We start from the raw sequence: 22,760 nt of genomic DNA, 5'->3' as shown, positions 1-22,760 counted from the left end.
CCGGATCTGTCAAGACATTTGAAAATATTTGATCTGCTGACATAAGGATTTGATTTTTCAAGGAAGGAGCCTCTGCACTGCTTTTCTAATCGCTGTTGATCGGTGGTTTGCTCCACTTTTCCTGGTATTATTAATGGGAAAATTGTATTAAGGTATTGCTTCTGAAACTATTATTTGCATTGACAAAAATAACTTTTGTAGACTCAAGAGCAAGTGACAATAATATGCTCATGAAGGAATCATAGGTGATAACTTCTCTGCTCCAGTGTTGCTTTTTTGTGTGCAGAGCGGAATACCAAACAAGGGACAGGGGGTTATTAAGATACTTGGGCTTGCTTTTTGAGTACAGTTTATAACTGCAGCAGGGCTGCACTGGACACTGAAAATACCAAGTCAGCAAATCTGCTGCCTTTCTCACTGCTGATACAGATTATACAGACGCTTGCCTTTTTGAAATGCCTTTTGTGAAACCTATGTACACAGTCCTTCACTGTTACTGTACATAACGAGATATTTGAGGAAGGAATTTGACAAGTGATTGTTAATTCAAGAAATCTTTGGAGAAGCACTCACTTATGTATTGCTGTAGTGCACAAGAAAGCAAAATGGACTACAAGCGGCGCTTTTTGCTTGGCGGGTCCAAGCAAAAAGTGCAGCAACACCAGCAGTATCAAATGCCTGAGCTAGGCAGGACCCTGAGCGCACCGCTGGCATCGACAGCCCCAGCATCCCCTTTGGTCTCCTCAGCTGCTGCGGGCAGCTGCAGCCACCCTGTGTCCCACACTACTCCGATCGCAGACATCCAGCAGGGAATCTCCAAATACCTGGATGCACTCAACGTGTTTTGCCGTACGAGCACTTTCCTTACAGACCTTTTCAGCAGCGTATTTAGGAACTCGCACTATTCTAAGGCAGCTATGCAACTGAAAGACGTGCAGGAACATGTCATGGAAGCAGCGAGTCGGCTCACAGCAGCAATAAAACCAGAAATAGCAAAAATGCTGATGGAACTGAGTGCAGGAGCTGCAAACTTTAAAGATCAAAAAGAGTTCAGCCTGCAAGACATTGAGGTAAGTTACCTTGGGGGCTGCTGTTTTGCATCCGAACTTGTATCGGTCACCTTTAATTGGACTTCTCTTCAGTATGGCTTCTACACCAAAAGTTCTCTCTGTCCTGCTTTGTATTTGTGGGAAATGCCAGTAAGAAAACCCAAACATCTTAATTTCTGATGTTTTGTTCTTGAAAGTATTAAGTTTTTTGCAGTGCCTAACTTCCAACTATGTTGAATTAGGTATTTAGTGAGTATTTCTGTGTAAGAACTTGTGGTGTATTGCTCTATTGAAAGTTTTCATGAAATAAGAAAGATGAGTTATAATTTAATTGTACTATCTATACAATTGTAAATGGTAAACTTCTATGATCTAAACTTACATCCACCAATCCAACAACCTCTTTCTTCTTTTGGGAAACCATGCTTAGTTTAATAATAATGCAAAACCAAAGCTAACCATGGCACCCCGTCTCTCCCAACCAAGAAAATAAGTTTTAAACAATTTTGTGGTATGTTAGCTAATATTCCTAATTGCATTAAGCCACCATATTCTAAATTATCTATTATCCATTCTGAGGGGGAACCTGAACGCATGGTAGTGGTGTATCGTCCTCAGTGTTTTTGTAAAATTAGTTGACTAATGATTGAAATTTGCTTTAAAAGAAAGCTTTATCAATCTTCAAAACATTTTGTCTTTTTGAGATGTTGTGCTTAAAAGGAAAATGCCATGCTAGCATGAGAGATGTGTGCTATAAAAATTTATTATGACTTGGTAATTGCCACATGCTGGCAGTAAGTCCCCAACAGTCTGAATTCAGAGGTTTTGAAGTTGAGAGAATCCCCAACTCTCATCATGCCTGGCTGGGTATTTCTGGGTGTTTCTCCTGTAGTAAATGTCTTACTTATGCAAGATGCATTGCTAGGTCATAGTCCTGTGTGAATCCCTGGTGTTTCAAGTCATTCCTTGTGTTCGGAGGTATTTCTTTACAGCAGTCTTTGCAGAGTTGTTCCTACAGAATTCCATCCTGAAGTGGAAAACTTATTTTTGAGTTCCCTTTATTTTTGATTTAGATTTCAGATATCTTTGTAAGGATGAATGTTATACACACATGATTATCAAGCATTACCTGCTTTCAATAACTGCACAACTTACAGATGAAGTAGTTAGTAGAATGCTACTTGTACATAAACTGTCGGTAATATTTGTCACTACAACTTTTAATTTTACTCTTTTGACTGACAGTTTATAATTAGTATAGGATGAAGTAAGATTTGGTATATACTTGTTATAAATGTCTTCTGTAGACTAGTATTTTTTAAACAATCTAATAACATTACTGTTTAGCTAAGGCTGTAGGGGGAAAAAAAAGTTAAAAGCAATGTGAGTTTACATAATTAAAGACCTTGATAATACCTGTGCTGAAAGACTTATAATTAAAAAAAAAAAAGGCAAAACTGTACAAAGCACCACCTGTCTCCTAGGTTGTTGTGGTTTTTTTGGTTTTGTTTTTGTTTTTTTTTTCTTGTGGGCTTTGTCTTGCAAAATGTTGGCAACTACCTGTATGCTGCTTTTATAACCTAGTCAAGCAATTCGAGGTGCTAATTGATACCTTGCCCCACACGCTGTGTGGGGAGAGTGCTTCTTCAGCAGAGGAACTCATAAGCAAAAGCAAATCATTGTTTGCATAAGTTGACTGAGTGTCCTGCCAGCTTAAAGCAAAGGCAGAGAAACTTGCTTTGGTCCCCACCTTACCTGTATAGATCTACAGCTTGTTCCTGAGCTCTGTGTGCACCTGCAATGCTCTCTTCACCAGGCAGCTCTGTGGTAGGAACAAATATGAAGACAATGCAGGCTGGATTGCTTGGTTTTCTTTTTAGGAATGTCTTATGGAAATTAGTCACTTATTGTTGTACTTTTCTTAATGAAAACTGCATCTTGCATACACCTTTAAAAAAAGTCAATATGCAAGATTTATGGGAATTTTTGTGTAATGAGACAAATACTGCTTTCTGCTTTTGCTTAAGAACCAGCAAAATTTAAGGATTTAGACACTGACTCACGTGGTTGTTTTGTAAGTTGGCCAGGGAACATGGTTTAGGTGACTTAAGTATATAGGTAAGCTATTTGGATGATTTTGCCCAGGAAGCAGTTATCAGTTGCTCACAGTTGAGATGGACCTAGGCAGAGGTCGGTATAGAGAATATATTTAAGTTTGAAGGTGCCTTGAAAGTACCTAAGTATGCTGGAAGACCTGCTGAATTAACAATAATCTTGAACAAATGAGTTTTCCAGTTGGGATGGAATTCAGAAGGGAAACCTGAATGTTACAATATTTAAACAGAAATTTTCAGCCTCACAAGTGGAGCCCACTGGGCAGCAGTTCTGAAGAACAGTTCTAAGGCCTCTGGTAGTTGTATGTTGAGTAGGAGTCAGTGCTGTGTGGTTGCAAATAATAAATCAGTGTTGTTGCTGTTGTGCAAAAAGGTAGTTATCATGTAATTAACAAAACTATAACCTGCAAGAACCATGAAATAAGCGTTCAACTCTCTTCACTTTGGTTATTGTGGCCTTAAACACAACAGTGCACCCATGCACCACTGCTGTTGTACTTAGAGAAATAGTGAGCAACTGGAGAGACACCAGAGGAGAGTAGCAAGAGTAATCAGACATCCAAGAAATAGGACTTCAGAAGACAAATTGAAAAGACTGACTCTACAGAACAGAAGACTAAGAAGGAAAATCAGAATTATTCAGGTATGTAAGAAGCAGCCAGAAGACCTGACAGTGTTCTGTTCTTCCTGTCTCTGTAAGGTGGAGCAAGAAGTAATGAACTTAAATTTCAGAAGGAAAGATTCATGTTAGATGTTGTAGCAATACCTTGTAATGCTAGTGAAGCGCTGGCACGTGTTGCTGCACAGGGTAGGGAGCTGCCATCATGAAGACCTGACAGAACAGGTTAAACCTGCATCTGCCAAAACTGACCCAGGTGAAATTGCTCTTTGCTTGGGACAGCAGTCTAACCTTTTGAGAGCTTCTACCTGCTCTGTTTTTCTGTGGTTTGAAGACTGAGCTATTCATGCAGAAATTTTAATTTTAGAAAGTGTGACCTGTTTGGTTGTGTGTGGGTTTTTGTGTGGTTTTGTGTTTTGTTTGGGTGTTTGTTTGTTTGTTTGTTTTGTATTTGTTGGTTTTTGTTTGTTTGCTTGGGTTTTTTTTCCTTGATCCATAGAAAATAACATTTCATAAAACTAACAGCAACATAAAAAAATTCACAATGGAAGTGGAAAAATATAAAGGGCTTTCCTGACTTTATCAGAGTTCACTGACCAGGGGAGACAAAGAGTGTGTGAGGGGCCTTGTGAGTGGCAGCTCAGCAGTATTCTGTGAAGAGGTGGAATGGAGTCTGGTATTATAGAGGCAGTGGGAGGTGAGCTGTAATTCATGGTGGAGTGGGAGGACAGAACCCCAAATTCATGAGAAGGACATGAGAATGAGGCATGAGCCCAGCTAAGGAAAACATACTTTTCCTAAGGGTTTCTCAACAGGAGCTGTATGTTTTGAGGGAGAATGAGAAATACAAGTAGAGCAGGTTTGGTGTTAGAGAGTAAGGAGAGACCTGTAGTTTTTCTGAGGTGCCACACATTTTTATCTAGTGTAGTGGGCTCTAGCCCCTCCCCCCCATATGCTGACTTGGATTTGGACTAAAAAAGACTGTGCAACCTGGACTGTAGCAGCAGTGGCTGAAGTTTTTAATTTATTTATTATTTCTTAGCAGAACAGAGCTTGCTAGTTTGGAACTGTGTGCCAAGATGTGTAAGAGGGTGACTTCTCTAGATCAAAGTGTTGGTGACAGATGGAGTCTCTCCAGGTTTCTTAATTTCAGAAATGCCAATTTTTATTTTCTGCTTTTTTTTTTTTTTTTTTCCTCCTTTCAAAAAAAATATGAATTCTCAGGTCTTCTGTTCCTGTATGAGTGAGGAACAGCTTGGGAACAAGAGTGTGCTTTGTGTTAGGTTTTCCAGATCTACTGTTAAAAGTCTTGTGAGCTGGAATAATGCAGTAAACCTGTTTTTCTGTTAATAAAAGTGCTAAAGGAAGTCCTGACAGAAGGGGAACCTGAAAAAGTTTCCGTATTTCCTTATCTTCCGTGAAGCTTTGCAACAGCCTCAGTAGTGCAAAATACAAAGAGTGAATCTTGGTTTAGTTAATCAAGTGTATGTATTTTTTTAAAAGGGGCAGTGATAACAGATGTATGTATTGCCTTCCCAAACAAAAGGTAGCATGAATGGGCACAGGGTGCCTACCTGGATGCTGTTTTGTGTTAAAGGGAGATAATTTTGGCTTTTTCTGTGTATAAAATAAGTGAAGATTTTTGAACAAGATGCTTGTGGGACAAAAATGTCTGAGCAGATATAAAATGTAGGCTGTCCTTAGCAAACATTGTAAAGCCCAATTTAAATAATTTTTTTTTTAAATTATCCTCCCTGGGATTTGCAGGGGTTGGCTTCAGACTTTTCCAAGTTGAGGAACTGTTAGGAAAAAGCTGCTTCAGATCAGCAGAAAATGCTATGGCTTGATGGAATGCCCTTGTACTCTGTCTTCGTCTGTAATCTTGTGATCTGCTCTCAGATCTGCTCGCATTGTCTTGAGAAATATTTTGTATTATATTTTAATTATTGCTTTTTATTTTTAAAATATTTGGAAAAAGCTGCTTCAGATCAGCAGAAAATGCTATGGCTTGATGGAATGCCCTTGTACTCTGTCTTTGTCTGTAATCTTGTGATCTGCTCACATTGTCTTGAGAAATATTTTGTATTACGTTTTAATTATTGCTTTTTATTTTAAAAATATTTAACACTTAAGTGTTGTTTTGCTAAGTTACAGCTAGCATTTTAGTAGCTGTCAATATCAGATTATCACTACTGGGCTTTTAGGTTGACTGTTAGCCAGTTGAAATTATCCTGTTAGGTTGCCTGCATCTCCCAGTACTGTACATATGAGAGAGCAACTTCTGCTAGAATCCAGTTTGCTTTGTAGACAACTCTTTCAATGAGCAGGATTGTATCTTCACTAGGAGGTGTTTTGATCATGAGATCACCCTTTTAAACTGCAGGGTATTGCTACATAGTAAAAATGAATAATATTCTGCCCACTTTCAGTAATATGTGGGAAAGGGAGTTATCTCATAATCTGGTACACCAGTTTGAGTCAGACCTTGTTAAATTCATTATATTGCTATTTTAATCTGGTCTCTTCAGCGCTAGACAGGTTGTACACAGGGCTTATTGTTATTAAAGGCATTAAGAACTCTGAAGGGAAATGTGGGTTGTAAGAAACCACTGAATAAGCATGTTGCGGTGTTTTTGGTTACTTAGGTGTTGTTTATTTAGGGAAATAGCCAAAACAAACAAACAAAAATTAAAACAACAACAACAACAACAAAAAACTATGGGGAAATCTACTGCATAAAATGGTGCTTGGGACTGGTATATCAAGTTTGGGAGACTGGCAATATTTAGTTGCTAACTCTGTTAATGGTAGTGTTCCATTTTAAAGAATCTGTTGTTTAAGATTTGCTTGCTGGAGAATTTGCATGGCATCACTGTTTAGTAATGAAATCTGGCAAAATTATGCATGCCATTTGTCCAGCAAAATATGCTGAAGTTGGTTGTGTGGCTCCATTAGGAGGATAATATGGGACTGAGTCACCTAACACTGCATCTCCACCTGATGCTCGTTTGTATGTAACCTCTTGGATTAAACTTATTGCTTGCTTTGGAGATGGGGAATTCTGAAGTGAGACCTTCCCAAAAGTCCCATTGCTTCCAACTGCCTAAACAGGACGACAGATTGCTTTAGGTCAGGTTATTCAGCTGCTGAGGTAGATAGCTGTCCTAGCTGGTAACAGGCCAAAAACTTTGCAAGCTAAAGACCTCATTTTATATGCAATATAAATGATTCTAAGAAATAGTTTAAGAAAACACTACCACTACTAAGAAGAACCTAGTAGTTGACACCTGTAGTGATTCCAGTTCATTTTTGATTACTACATAATCACTACCTTTAGTTTGTTCTTATTGTGGTCTAAAGAAGGAGAGCCAAACATTCTGAATGGGAAAGTAGGGAAAAATAAACTCAAAAAAGAAATGGTGGTGTCTCTGTGAAGAGAAAACAACCAAACAACCCACCACATCTGTATGCTAATGTTGTTCTGCAGATTTCATAACTGAGATTTAGTGTATTGCTTTGCACACTCTGGTGACTGCTAGCCAAGCCTGGCTGTGTTTGTTAGACTGGTGGCAGTCATACTTCTCTACCACAGTGGAGAGAGAGTTTCAGTTCTCAGGAAGAAAATCCTCAAGAAGTGAACTTTAAAGCAATGTGAGTTTGGCATCTGCCGAGTGTTTAACAGTACAAAAATCCTTCACCACTTGCATTTTGTTTAAGGAGTTAACTGTCTTTACTCGTTTCTGAGGAGGACTAAAATAGATTATTTTTCAAACAACACAGAAGTTCAGTAACGCAGATGTTACTATTTATCTTTACTATTTAACATTGTAAATTAGACTAGGAATGTTGTGTGCTGCCACTTAGACTAAATCGTTTGTTTATTTTGAGCATTATTCCCAGGCAGGGGAAACTTCAACCTCTGTACCTTAAATATTCTTTGAAACTTAATCGGCTTGAAATTCCTAATGAGTCCTAGTTTCTTCTTCCCCTGAGAACTGCATTGTTCATACACAGAAATGTTCAGATCACCAGTTGCCTTTTCCCACAGTTTTCTTATAAATCTTTCTAATCTTGTAGCCAGAGAAGTTGCAGTTTTATTCCTTTTAGCATTTGCCAACTGCTTTTTTAATAAGGCAAACTCCACTTTCAGAGGTCAGTCAAAGTACCAAAAGTGTTTAATTTTATGCCTTGTACAAAGAAGGGAAGTGATTGAACCAGAATGGAATGTCACAAGGAGACCGGATGCAATGGAAAAAAGCATCGCCACCACTGGATCTTCTGAAGCAGATAGTTAATGCATGTTACTGTTCGTGTGACTACAGAGCCTTGCCAGAAAGACCATTGTGTCTGAATATTTTTATTCCAGAAGAATGTAGTTGAAAAGAAGCCAGATGATTTATTTGCTCCAAGGCATGATGGCTTTGTACATTATCTGTGTATTTGATGAATTATTCCTAAAATGGAATTCAAGTTGAGTCTTTTGTAATAAATCAAAGTCAAATATACATTTTAAACCACTTTATGATGAGTTTTATAAAAGAAGCTATACACATTGAATGGTTTAAAAATCGTTTCTGCAGTAATTTAGAAAATACTTGCTTCTCTGCTTCGTTCTAATTAAGCTTTGTTGTACGCCTTTGGCCGCTTAGGAGAGCACAGCCCTGAAGGTGGATGGCAGACTGCTGCTCGTGCTGCTCTCCAGGCTGTCCGGGATGCCTGCGCTCCTGGCTGTTCCTCTGCATGCAGGCACTGCCCCCAAATACTCACTTTGTGTGACCCGTCTGGTTCTGCCTGTAGTAAATGAGGCACAAGTCTGTCTTTGGCCATCCTTCTCATTAGTGTTGGCAGGAGAGGGGGAGGTAGCCGGGGGGATGGAAGTGTATGGGTGCAGGACGTGGAGCCCAGCTCTGGCAGAGGTGGGTGTCCCTTCCCGGCGTGGTGCTGGTGCCCCCTCAGCCTGGCGAGGGCGGGGAGGGACCGGCAGCTTCGCTTCCCTGCCTTCCCTCGGGCTTCCCCAGTATGCATGACCCATTTCAGTGAAATATTCAGAAGGGGAGATTTGTGCCAGCGTTAGCAGTTCCTGTCAGACAATGCAAGTGACAGGGCTGCAACTTTGTGCATGCATTCTGCAGTCGCTGTTACATTCTAAAAATGGCACTGCTTCACCACTGTATTATGTGGCAAAATGTTTTTGATGTGTGCTACTGGTTGTTGCTCTGCTTGGAAGATAAACTGCTGGATTAAAGTTCTGATTTTTATGATAATGTTTGAAAATTATTCGGTCTTTGTTGTTGCTTTAGGTTTTTTAGCGTAAGTACAGCTATGTCTGTGTGCAGGTGGGTTTTGCTGTTGATTTTGTCCCTGTGATAATATGTTTCCCCCATTTTTGTATTGTTTCATTGTGCTTAATACTGCTAAACAATTTTTTCATTCTTCAAATAACCATTGAGTGTGGAAGTAAAAAAGACATGGGATCAGTCTGCTCTCCCCTTAGTTCACAGAAACCAATACTTGCTCACTGTTTACCGTATTTTAAATAAATGGTTAAATATCATGTGTTACTTATAATCTGAAGTGTTATCTGAATAAAAAAAGATTTGAGTTTAACTTGGTTCCTTACAACAACCACTGAAAAGAAAAAAAGAAAGAAGGGAAGCTTCCATGAAACTGGTTTGTTTCTTCTCTTGCAGGTACTTGGGCGATGTTTCTTGACAGTGATGCAGGTCCACTTTCAGTTCCTGTCACAAGCTTTGCAGAAGGTCCAGCCAGTGGCACACTCTTGCTTTGCTGAAGCTGTTGCTCAGGAGAGAAAGAACATTAGTGGGGCTGGAGCATCTAATTTAAGCCCCACAAATGAGCTAGAAGATGCAGTAAGATCGTGGAGAGGAGCAGCAGAGGTACAGAGGTCTTACTGTAGTGACATTACATTTAGTGAAATGACAGATGTGTTTAGTGAAACTTGAATTTGGCCTGGGTGCCCTAATAACAGAAGTCAATCTATGATTTTAAAGACTTGATACTTTTGAAGAGGGGAATGTGGTGCAGTTAGTTTCAGAAGCTAAGCCTTGTTTTACCTCTATGGTGATTATACTGCCTTTGCCCTGTGTAAAGTTTTCTTAGCGATATGATTGTACGTAAGGAGTGCGCAAACAATGGAAACAGCTTTTTGTTATTAGTAACCAATTAACAATGGTAAGACGTGGTTTGGCAGACAGAGCAAATTTGAAAGTACAGCAAGAAACAATAAGTCATTTAAAACCAGAGCAATATCTTGATGAAAAATAATTTAGATAATGTCAATTTCTCTTAAATTTGGAGTATGGGTTCTATTTTAGACTTAAAAATCTTTATGGTAACTTAACACTTGTTATCATCATGCTGTTAAGCTTGATGTTACGTGATCCATCAGTTACTGAAATGTTAATTGTTACTTAAATGTACCACTATGTACTTGTATTTTCACAGACACTGCCATCTATGGAATCCTTACTTTTCCTGCCGAAAAAAAGTACTTTACAAAATACATTTATGAGCTTTTCTGCTTGCCCTTGTACTACTGAAGTCTGCAGACTGATGGATCAAAATGGATTCAGACACTGAATCCATGGTTTCCTTAAATTTAAGTAACATGGAGCATGTGCTTTTGAATTCTAATTTGGCAGCCCACAAAGGCTTGTTAATCATCTTGACTGGCAACCTTGTCAAGGTTTCCATTTGTCAACTAACATCTGCAAAGTTTATGAAAGCAGACAAGTTTCCTTTAGAACTATGAATGCAAAGGAGTTATTTGCAATTTTTACTGCAGCATAAGTTTATTTCAGTGGATAAAATAGGGATTTGGAAGTGCTTCAGTTGTATTACTGGTAATTGTAGCAGGTCTAATGCTGATACAGATATACTCCTTTTGCATAAAAATAGTTAATTTAATGGGTAATTAACTTAGTTCCTTAAAACTGTATTAAAATCTCTAGACATGCCCTTGCAATTGCTGTCAGGTTTGTTTAAAATGTGCTTAAAATCTGCTTGGGTTTGCAGAATCTGGGATCTTAACTTTCTTTTTTATCTCCTTAGCAGCCCACTTCAGCTATTTCTGTTAATAAAACCTGTATTTTGATAACAGAGTTTAGTATGAGTATTACACTAATTGAATCTTCTATTAAACATGCATAGGGAGGAGAAGAAAAAAATACAGGTTTTCCTTAACTGCAGCACAACAGTAGAAGAAACTGGACAATTTTTATGATTGACTAAAATAGCTAATCTGAAGTGTTGTGTTGGGTTTTAGAACACCATAGTAAAAATCTGTGCTCTGTAAAGAAAATAAAATCTTTCTTTAATTGTAGACAGACTAATATAGAGGTTATTTTGATAGAGGGAGATTTAAAATACTGAAATCTTTCCTAATTATGACTTTGTGGAGTGGAAGGCAATCCATTATTTCCATATAAAAGCAGACTCTTTGGCAGGAGAATGTACTGCTGTTTCAGAAGAAAATTTAAAATGATACTTTGTCATTAGCTCAAGACTATTTTTCCTTTTGAAGATTTTTCACTTGGAAAATGCTGTAATTTCCTATGTATTGATGAGGTGAGCAGTATCTCTGTACCAAAAATCTCCAGATTGGACGTCCTGCTTTAGACCAAGACTCCTTCCTAGACTGAAAAATAAGCCATATCTGAGAATTTAAATGCAGTTGAGAGCAAGTTTTTGTTTTACCCTGCTCAGTAGTGTAATCTAGATACTTGGTGTTTCATATTTCTGATTTTTCAAAAACATATATAAAGCTATTCTCTTGCTGTGCTAAGTTGATATTAGTCTTGCACCACAGTAATCACCCTTCATTTTATAAAATATATCTTCTTACATACACAGGAGTGTTTGTACATGTGATTAAATGTATCTTCTATTCCTGTGGCACGTAATACCCTTTATGTTGAAGTTACAAGAACCTCCTCTGGTGACCACAGTCATCATGTGGCCTGTGTAACAGGATCCTTAGTCCTGAGAGGGAGCTGAAATAGTAACAGCAAACAATGTTGAACTAAGTTGCTAGCCAACACCTAGATGTCATAAAAATTACATGAGATTTGTACTTTTAAAGTAGCAATAGAGGTTTAATAAATTATAATTATCTCCTCGAGATCCTTTCCATCAAGTGCTGCTTCTCATCTTCTTTATAATGTTATAAGCTTTGGTTTTTGGTCCTTTATTTTTTTTTCCTCTTTTTAAAACATTTGATTAAGCTTGACCTGGTTTAATGATGAACCTCCTTACCCTGGGTTTTTATTTTATGTTACAGGCCACATCTCGTCTGCGAGAAAGAGCCTGTGATGGGTGTTTGGCAGGAATTGAAGTTCAGCAACTTTTCTGCTCACAGAGTGTGGCAATCCCTGAACATCAGCTCAAAGACCTAAACATGAAAATTGACAGTGCTTTGCAGGTGAATTTTTAGTCTGCTGTTTTTGTGTGCATATAGTATGGTCAGTGGGCCAAGGAATGAAATAGGGGAGTATGTTACTGCAGAAATACGTGCTACAAGCAGCTGTGAGATATTTCAGAATTAGTGTTGGAATCTTACATGATAAAGCTGTGTATGCCATGGAACTGAGTAGAGTAAATCCGTGTGACAATCCTTATATATGTATGCTAGCTTTCTTGCTGACACGCCTGTTCTATCTCAACTTTTTGTTTAATGTCAGGCTTACAAAGTGGCTTTGGAGAGTTTAGGCCATTGTGAATACGCAATGAAGGCTGGCTTCCACTTGAACCCAAAAGCTATTGAAGCAAGTCTTCAGGTAGGATGTGCTAAACCTGCTCTCCTTCATCCCTCTTCATCTTGAAAATAATTATTTAAAAAAAAAAAAAATAATTGTACCCCTGGTTGGATTTCCTAATGTCTTTATTGCTTCCAACTGATGCCTTCTTTTACATTCTAGGGCTGTTGCAGTGAAGCTGAAGCCCAGCAAACAGGAAGGAGACAGACTCCACCTCAGCCAATTCAGTGTGAACTGCCCACTGTACCTGTTCAGATAGGATCGCATTTTCTGAAAGGAATATCCTTTAATGAGTCTGCAGCAGAAAACCTGAAGCTGAAAACGGTAATAACCCTGAATCTAGCCACAGGAGTGCAGGGAGGAAAAGAACAGAACTCCCCAAAATTCAGAGAACTACTACAGGAGAAGTTTGGGGCCAAACTTGTATTTAAAAGTGTGTATTTTTAGCCTTGATTTCCTGTGGAAACAAGATGTTGATAACATGGTAGGTCCACGCCTGCCTCTGATAACATTTTAACCACCTGGGCAAATTGAGTCCATTCTGATTGAAGCACAGAAGTCTAGGAGGTAATGAAGCTTCTATGAACCTTTTGGAAACAGGTGGGCTTGGTATCAAGAAGTGCAGAAGAAAGTGAGGCCTTACAGGTGCCCCAACCAGATGACACATGTGAGAACTTTTAGCTTCTTAGAGGCCAAAATAAGTCTGGACAAGCCTAGTACTAAGGAGGTACTTGAAAAAAATACTTAATAACGAAGGTCCTTTTACCATCTTCTTCCAAACTTTTAAATCAAATAGCCACAATATTTTTTTTAAGATGCCCATTCAGTAGTAGTTTGGGCCATTTTAATTGGTGTTTTCACTTCTTTTTTTAGATAAGCCAAATTCCTTGCTCCTGAAAGAGTTGAAACAATCCACAGGTTAAAATGCTGCTTTTCTGTTGTCTTTGCAGTGCTTTTTGTAGTTTTGATTAAACCATTTTCCAAGAACATAAGCAAAAGTACTGTGTATGAATTTGGAGGAGTAATATGTTCCGAAGAGCAGAGACCATCTTCCATGTTTCTGTTCTGTAGTTGAGCTCTTCTAGTTATACAGGACTGTTCAGAGGGAATGGACATTGTAGCTGTTTGAAAACTGTGTATAACAGTGAGAAATAGGTATGGAAGTAGTTGTGTTAACATTTCTGTATGACGTGTTGAGCATGACAGAGTTCTGTGGTGTTTCCCTTCCCCAGCACACAATGCTGCAGTTGATCAAAGAAGCTGGATGCCATAATGGACTTACACCACGGGATGACTCTCCTGTTACTGAAGTACTAAATCAGGTTTGCCCTTCCACTTGGCGAGGAGCCTGCAAAACTGCTGTACAATTGTTATTTGGCCAGGCTGGACTGGTAAGTGACTATGAATAGGCTTAGCAAATAAAGGGCTACTTAAACATCCTGAAGAGAAACTAGATATTTTATAGTGAGTTTGGAAGCTACTTTGTTCTCCTCCATTTTTAATGCTGCAGCTAACTGGATTTATGAGCAGACCATATCCTTGTAGAATGCAAGTTTGTAGATGGTATGTATCTGTAGCTGACAGGGACAGGAGGATGTGCTGTGTACCAGGTAGTCTCCGTTATTAGAGTGAACACAAGAAAAGAAACTTCTAATTCATAGTGGAATAGAAAGATGTTTGAGTCGATAGATGACTATGTCAAAAAGAAACGCTCTGTCCCCCACGCTCCCCTTCAGATCAACTTTAAAAACTGCCATTTCTTCAGTTCTCGGCTTTGAATGGAAGCTGGGCTTCCTGCCCAGGATAAACCAGGAATTCCTCTGCACCAAGTAATGCTGTGTGACGTCTCCAACAGATGACAGAGCAGTTAAATACCTTGCTGTAGACATACGTGTTCTTTAGAAACAAAACCCGTCGATTTTACAGTATCTAAACAGTTCCTAAAAATAGATACTTGGAACATACTCTGATAAGAAAATGCATTTCTGCTTCCATAATTAATTACTGCAATCTCCTAATTTAATAAAGTGTTCATTCATGACACAGGTTTTTTGACTACTCTGAGTTTTCATTTGTCTGGACAAATAAAATGGGGGCAAGAATGCAATAGGATAGGAAAGAAATGAAGGCATGAAAGTACCCTGTAGCCTGTGATGGTTTCTGTCAAGGGTTCTTGGAATCATCTTTAACCTACCATGAGCTAAATGCATCTTGTTGATTCCCATACTGATTCTTTATTCAAGGTAGTGGCAGGCCATCAAGACTTAAATTTGTAAATTCTAATGGAAGGATCCATATTGCTACCTACTTTGTAAATACCACACTTTTTCAAACAAATAACACAGCTGATTACGTGATTTTGATCTTGCCTTCTGCTTCCTTAAAACATGTAGGGTTTGGTACCGTTAACAGGTTCTCCAGTAACAGTGAGTGATAAATTGTAAATAATAAGTTTGTCAGGTATTTCTACTTCAGCATTCCTTTAATACTAGACATTAGATATTCCCTTAATATTAAATATCTGTTAGAGAAGTAGGTTCAAGCCTTACTGGAACTCACTGGTCTTTCATGTAAAGAAAGCCTCAAATGAAAGGGACAGACCATCAAAGTCGTAACAGCAGTGCACCTGCTATCAGTCCTTGCTTCACTGTGATAAGGGGCTTAAGGGTAGGAGATGGTGATGCACTTACCACTTTGTATAAGCAAGTTTTGCAGGGAGGCATAAGAAGGGGTATCTTTGCAGGGAGAGAAAGCAACTGTGGAATAGTAGAACTGATCCAATTTCTACTTAGGTGTTTTCAAAGAAAACTTTTATTCAGTACAAGGAGAACTAGAAAAAAAGGTTATGCTTAAGTGGGATTATGTCTTCACGGTGGGATGATGGGAGTCAGTAGCAAGGTATGGGAAATGAGGCCAAGAGAGAAACTTGTTTCTCAGCAGCCCTATGGAGTGTGCCATAACTCAGGAGTTGTTCTTGGCTCCCAAGTATCTAGATGAGGAATGCCTTGGAGGATGCTGTACCTCCCACTGGTTCTTTTCCAGGGGGTTTCAGGGTCGTGCACACCCAAGTCCTGCCCTGATGAGATTTGGGGAGTGGCTAAAGGCACATTTGGACTCGGGAGTCTGGAAATCTTGTCACCCCCAGCCTGCACAAAACTAGTTAGACCTGCTGGTAATTAAAGTGCTGATATTCTTCAGGTTTACCATAGCACTTGGAGAGTTGTCAGCATAAAGCTTACTTGCACATTTTCCCAAATGACAGTGCTGATATAAGGAATATTACTTGTGTTGAATCTTGAGTGTCTCCAAAGATTTTTGCATGAACATCAGGTTCTGAAAGCAGCAGGTTTCCATCTTCAATGCCACAGTAGTGAGCTATACCACTGACTAAATACTTGTGAGCCTTCTGTCCTGTGCTCATTCTTACTTTGATTTGTTACAATTTAGAAGGGTGACAGTTGAGGTTTTTCTTTATGAACTTATGTGCTTAATTTTTTTTTATAGGATTCAATTATGCTTGTAAGTAGCCTCATGCAATGATGAGATGTTGTAATTTGATTCTTTAAAGCATTCTTTGGGTGGAGCTGAGAGAGGAAACACCTGTAAAACAAGAACAATAGATGTCTGATGCACAGGAAGCTGTCTTCTAAGCACCCACCAGGCTGGGAGGAAGAACATGTTTATTTTAAGTTTATTTTGTGTGTAACTCAGATAAATGAATCATAGAACAATATTATGTAGTCTTTGGTTTACTGCTTTTAGAAACTAAGCTGTCTGAATTAGTTCAAAATTGTGTGTAAATATGTCATTTAAATGTCCAATTTAAAAAAGAACATTACTTGACAGTCTCACTAGCTTTAGCTTGTCTTTCCATGTGCCTTTTAAGAAGAAACTCATTAAGAGTGGAAAACACAATGATATGTGACTTGGTTTTGCTTAGTTATTTTAGGCTTCTGGTTTTTAGCATAGGAAATAATTTTTACTAATGCAGTTTTTAACTTTTTAACCTTAGCATATATATTAAGAACTATATTTTCAGATTTGAGTCAGCTGAAGAAATATCCATGTTTGATTAAAAGTAATGTGTTAAAATAGTTTAATTCAGAAGATGAGTGGAAATAAAAGTTTGAATTGGCCTCATGCAGAGTCATGAGGGGAAGGCTTAACTGAGTCTCTAGCCATTCTTTCTTGTGCCAGTAGATCTTCCTGTAACAAACAACAAAGTGCATTGCAGAAGCACTAAATCTCTAGTATGTTTAAATCCCAAATTTGTAACTCTGACAAAATGTTGAGAAATGTAAAACTTATTTTAGAGGGAAGGAAGGAAGGTGAGGGGGGAACGCCCCCAACAAAGCCCAGGCCATGAGCACTCCCATGCACCACTACCAGAAGCTGATCTAGGTCTGCACAAATCCCATTTTAGTTCTGACTTCAAGGTCTGAGATGCAGACAATATTTTTCTTGGGAGGTGAAAAACATTGCTCCTAAGTTCCTCTCTCCTTATCCCAGTTATAATTGCAGTATAGCTGAGTAGCAGATTACCAAATTACATAAAATTAAAATGGTACAAATACAAGGGAAAAAGTAGTGAAGTTGCCTTTGTATGAAATGAGAGATGTTTTCATGAGTGGATAGTAGCACAGGGTTTTGTCTCAGTGCTTAGACATGTTTCACAAGTTTGAATAAACTTGGGCAAATGCTTTGCCAACTGGAGCAAAACTAAGGCCTTATGCTAAAATCCAAAAAGTGGGAAATAATTGTGTTCAAATGTCAGTGGATGGTTTTGTTAAAGCAAGAGAGAAGCAACTCTCAGCATTACTCATATTTCACATTTTTCATAAGCAGTGATAGAAAACCAGTTAGAAGCAGAACCCAGTGTAGGATGATTGCAAAAAAAGCCAGTAATATCCCTTGAGGCTTATTTATACCAGAGGACTTTTGCCATTTCAAGGAGAAATGGTACAGCTAATCTGCTAGTCACTGAAGCAAAAACTGCTGAGTGCTGCCAAAAAGCTGCTGGTTCAGCATGACCAAAATAGGAAATTATGGAAATGATCAAAGGCCAACCCATGCAGACTGGACAACAACAGAATGCACCAACCAAATATGGAATTTACTATCACTGGTATAAAAGTTTAAATGAAGCTGATGTGAATCCATTCCTTCTCAATTCCATAAAAAGAAGGGTTTGTGACAGGAGGTTAATTTTCAAGACTTTTACCTTCCATGTATCTTCATGATGCCTTGCAGAAGGCTTAGAAGTCAACAAATTCAAGTTACTTTTCTTCATATTATAGGGAATTAACAACAGTACAGTTCAATTAAGTATAATAGAGAAATGTTGATGGTGTTTTAAGGTTTTATATTTGGGGGAGAGGATGGGGGGGAGAAGTGTGTTAAAAATTGTGATCTATGTGAAGAGTTTCAGTCTAAATACTACTTGTCTATATCATACCATGCACTGCAGTTAAACTATTCAAAGTATTTTGATAAGTGGATGTTTGGGAGCTTTTAAAGTAGTAATAGCACCAAACCTTTCAAATCTAAGGGCTGTTAGACAAAGCCATTGATAATTACCAGCTGTTATGTAAAGCAGTGAGTAACTATGTAATGAGACATAACTACAGTTATAACTGAGAAGATTTAAGTTCTTGAAATACAGGTTATTGTATCAAACTAATAATTTTATATTTCCTTTTTCAGATACGAAAATAGAAATCAACATACAATCATTTTTGAAGCTGATTTAGTTTTATCTGGTTATTTTTTCCACCTGTAGCGTGGCAGGGAGGCAAGACTGTTGCATCTTAACTATAGGAGTGATAAAATTACTAGAACTAATGCTTATAATTTCCCTTTTATTTTCATTTTATTTGCTAGGTGGTTGTGGACACAGCACAGATAGAAAATAAAGAAGCCTATGCTCCTCAGATAAGTTTAGAAGGATCCAGAATTGTCGTGCAAGTTCCATCAACTTGGTAAATAAAAATATTGTATTGCAGATCATACTAATAGCTATGATTGAAATATATAGGGAAAAATGTTGCTGTACAAATGCAAATATGGCATGTCTTCCCTAAGTTCTTTTATCTGGAACTGTTTGAATACCACAATTCCTGAGAGACTGACGGTTCTGCTTTAGCTGTCTTCGTACTACTGCTGCCTCTGGAGGCAACAGAAGAGGGGCAGTGCTGAGGCACTAAAACAGACTTTAAAAGGAAAATGTTAAAGCTTGATGAGGAAAGGAAGGTTTTAAAAAAAAAAAAAAAAAACAAAAAAAACCCAACAACAAACAAACAAACAAACAAAAAAACCCAACCAAACAAAAAATACTCCAATAGTATTCCTTTTATGCTCTTCCCTGGCAGGTCCTCCCAGGTGTTACCTCAGGAAGGCCAAGAGTTAGGTTAGGAGATGAATGGGAGTTTTAGCTCTTCCTTCACTGAGCTGTTCTTTAAGCATTTGCCATGAACCACAAAACTCTTGTGTTCTACAAGTTGCTCTTCCTACCAGTTTAGTTGACCGCCTAGGAAAGAATAGTAGGATCAATCTGCTGTTCAGGTGAGGATCTCCTCCCTTTTAAAAGAAGGATTTGGAATTAAGATGCTTCCTTTCTCCCTTACTTTGGAGTACTCAGCGTTATGACTTTAAGTACAACACAATTCATTCATCTGAATCCCTAGTGGGATAGCCTGTTACTGATGGTACCAGTGATAAGTCCAGAAGTACAAGTGAACTGATAGCCTGTTTATCCAAGCACAGCTTTAATTCCTCTATAAACTGGCACTTCTCAGTACTCTTTGTGTAAATTACACTATTATGAAAGAACTAAAATAAGAGAGTGATTTGAGCCAGGCTTTGTGTGCTCTGGAAGAGCTCCTCCTGCTGACACATATGAGAGTGCTGCTTGACTCATCTGCTGGAGGGGCTCATTAAGTACTTGACAAATGTGCTAATATTTAGGTTTAAGTTACTCTGATTTCACCTTAAATCCGGTCCTGATTCTGTGCCACTCATGAGGAAAATTCACTAATCCTGCATGTTCATAGCTCAGTAGAATCACTTTCCAGATGAAGTCTGTGGGGCTTGGGGTTCATGGCGCAGGACTCCACAGCACACCCACGCACTAGTTTTGGGTCAGGTTTGTCAGGTGTATTTGTTGTTTCTTACCTCTGTGCCTGAATCATGCCTGCTCAGCCAAAGAGCTCATCGTTAATCGTGATAAATTTAAGGTAGATTATATAACTTAATTCTACAGTTAAATTAGTTGTCTGTTCGACAGCAGAAAGAAACTGGGGCTGCAGGCGTAGTCTTTTGAGTACCCTTAGGCATTCATATGTAATGCTGCCTTTAGCAGTTGCACCCCTATAGGAGCATTAGTAGTGCATCAGTTGGCTTTTTATTATATGACCAGTATGGTAAAATTGTTTAATGTAAAAAATATATATTTTGATTTTTAAGTTAAATCTGATGATTACAGGTGTCTGAAAGAAGATCCAGCAACAATGTCTTTGCTACAGAGGAGTCTGGATCCAGAGAAGACTTTGGGACTAGTAGACGTGCTGTATACTGCTGTGTTTGACATACACAGGTGGAAGGAAGGAAGGTACAACTCCTCTTGAGCCTCGTGCTCTACTTCCCTTGTTTAAACAAAGCTGTCATTGTTGGAAGACCTGTACTGAGGAACTTGGTAGTACCAGGGGAAAGCAGTAGTCAAACTGAGAGCAAGAAATTGGTAATCTGCATGGGTGCCTTGGGGGTGTGTATGGAGAGACAGCAGTCTTAATACCAAACCAGCAGCTTATCCAAGTGTACAAAAGTCTTTTTCTGTCTCACAAAAATACTGGATTTATGTTAAATTAGTCTCCATGTATGTCTTGAAGTACACCTGAAATCTCTTAAGGAATGGGGAGTGGTTAATGCAATTGCAAATACTGGTAACAATTTGCATTGTTACCATCAGAAGTAGCTTATGAACTTGGCAGTCTTTGATTTGTTTCTTCCACTAGCTATTACCCAAATACACATTCTTCTCCAAAGGTGGTTTAATATACGTGTTTTTGTTGATGCAGGGAGCAGGCTTTGCCTTGTATTCAGATCCAGTTGCAGCGTGAAATCTCAGACTTTGGGAATCAAGTTGACATGCCATCTGGAAATGGAAGCAAATCTTCAGGTGGTCTACAAAAGACATTCTCAAAACTGACTTCACGGTTTACAAAAAAAACTGCCTGCACCAGTACAAGTAATACTGGAAGTTACTCGATCCCCAATACACCTTCCAAAAATGTCTTCATAAGTTCCAGCTCGGAGGAGAAAGCTAAAATGCCCACTAACATAGATGCACGGTTGCAAAGCATTTTGAACACTGGTAATTTTCCTAGGACTGCAGACCCACTGCAGTCAATTCAGAGCACAAACAGTCAGCTAGTGAACGGGTTTCTGGTTGAAAGACGGGACAACTTCTTCAAACCAGATGATGGCAAGGATGACAAAGGTATGAATTTACCAACTGACCAAGAAATGCAGGATGTTATAGATTTCTTGTCTGGTTTTAACATGGGCAAATCCCAGCAGACTTCTCCAATGGTGAAAAGAAGGAACTCTGTTGCATCCTCTACTGCAACAGAACAAAAATCAGGAACAGTACAACAGCAACCGCAATCTGTCTCTCACGCACCGCTGCATCCCTCTCAGCAAGGCTTGTCACAGCAACAACAGTCACAAAAGCAGCAGCAAATGCAGTATTACCAACACTTGCTTCAGCCTATTGGACCACAGCAACGTGTACCTGCCAAATGGCTGACTAACTCTTCACAGCAGCCAGCCCAAGCTGTTGGAGCTGGATTGGCTCATCTAAACCAGTGGAACAATCCTGGTTTTTCAGATTTAAGCTCTGATTTGTACAGCTTGGGCCTTGTGAGCAGCTATATGGACAATATGATGTCAGAGATGTTAGGACAGAAACCACAAGGACCTAGAAACAACACATGGCCAAATCGTGACCAAACTGATGGAGTGTTTGGGATGTTGGGAGAAATCCTGCCTTTTGACCCTGCAGGTGTGTGGCATTTCCTTATTAATGTTTTTTATAAGGGTTGTTTTACAAAGAATACTGTGAAATATTGCTAGCAATAACAGTCATGTCCTAGTGCTATGCACCTGATGCTAGGATGCTTACAAAAACAAGCAGTTACTTTTATGTGTGCCTTTTTTCTTTTTTAACAGAAGATGAACTCAGGTACAAACAACTTTCATTAATAGATAAGAATGGGAACAAATTCCTTCTCTCTTGTCCCAGTTGTAATAGTTCTGACCTTTCTTCTGTGGACCATCTCTCAAAGTACTGAAAGAGGTGCTTACAGATGATGTGCCTCCTATTGTTAATTTGTAAAATTATTTAAAACCAAACTCTTGAACTTGAACATTTTACCTCTCCCCAGAATGATCCTTCCTGTTCATTACCAGTCTTGCAGTGTGGAGATGCAGCCAGATTGCATCTTTCCCCTATCCCTGCATTTCCCCTCCATCACTGTGCAATTCCATGAGAGTCATGCTGGTTCTTGTTCTACAGCTGTCACTGCAGTGACAAGCTTGGATGCCGAAGAGTTAGAGATTAAAGAGCAAGTGCCATGTAGTTTGCCAAATGTTTGAACCACCAATAAATTCTAGATGTAGAGAGATTATTGTCTAAGGTGAAGCAACGTTAAAATTTAATTGCCACAAGCAAATAGCTAAAGACTATGATACTGACTGTAAAGCCTAAGAGGAGATTAATGAATTCTTCTGATAATAGTACTCAGAATGACTTATAGTTCTGTTATCTCATAATTTTTGTTAGCCTGGAACATAGCTACAGAAACTTTGTAGTGTGTGTTTGTGAGAACTGCGTGGAGGGAGAGAGCACTGGATCTAACAGTAAAAACTTTATCAAGCCATGAATCCATTTCCCACACTCCCTGGCAGGCAGCCCTGTGGTAGGACTGTGCAGCTCATTTGACTCATCGTTTTGATAGTTTTCTCAGCTTGGCTGATAAACCAGTGGCATTTCTAAGGCAAAAATACACATCATAGTTATGTTATCAAAAGCTTCTTAACAGTTATGAGTCTGAATTAGCATCATCTTATTTAAACATACTTATGGTATATATGCACAGCCTTTAAGGGAGGACAAAATGATTTTCAGCAAGCACCAAATAAACTTACG

The 22,760-nt window shown here is 38.7% G+C and overlaps 1 protein-coding gene across 1 annotated transcript in view; it reads left to right on the top strand.

Moving 5' to 3' along the window:
* Positions 1 to 395: 395 nt before the first annotated feature.
* Positions 396 to 22,760, top strand: part of KIAA0355 (KIAA0355 ortholog) — a 27,797-nt gene continuing 5,432 nt past the window's right edge. Inside the window, 9 exon segments of the mRNA XM_008936960.1 lie at positions 396 to 1,070; positions 9,473 to 9,679; positions 12,082 to 12,222; positions 12,482 to 12,577; positions 12,719 to 12,880; positions 13,789 to 13,947; positions 18,437 to 18,534; positions 20,037 to 20,162; positions 20,629 to 21,614. Of these exon segments, the coding sequence (XP_008935208.1) occupies positions 576 to 1,070; positions 9,473 to 9,679; positions 12,082 to 12,222; positions 12,482 to 12,577; positions 12,719 to 12,880; positions 13,789 to 13,947; positions 18,437 to 18,534; positions 20,037 to 20,162; positions 20,629 to 21,614 (2,470 nt within the window). The 5' untranslated portion in view covers positions 396 to 575.

This window comes from Merops nubicus, unplaced genomic scaffold, assembly GCF_000691845.1.
Source record: "Merops nubicus isolate BGI_N331 unplaced genomic scaffold, ASM69184v1 scaffold8353, whole genome shotgun sequence".
NCBI lineage: Eukaryota > Metazoa > Chordata > Aves > Coraciiformes > Meropidae > Merops > Merops nubicus.
This window is presented reverse-complemented; position numbering and strand designations above follow the sequence as displayed.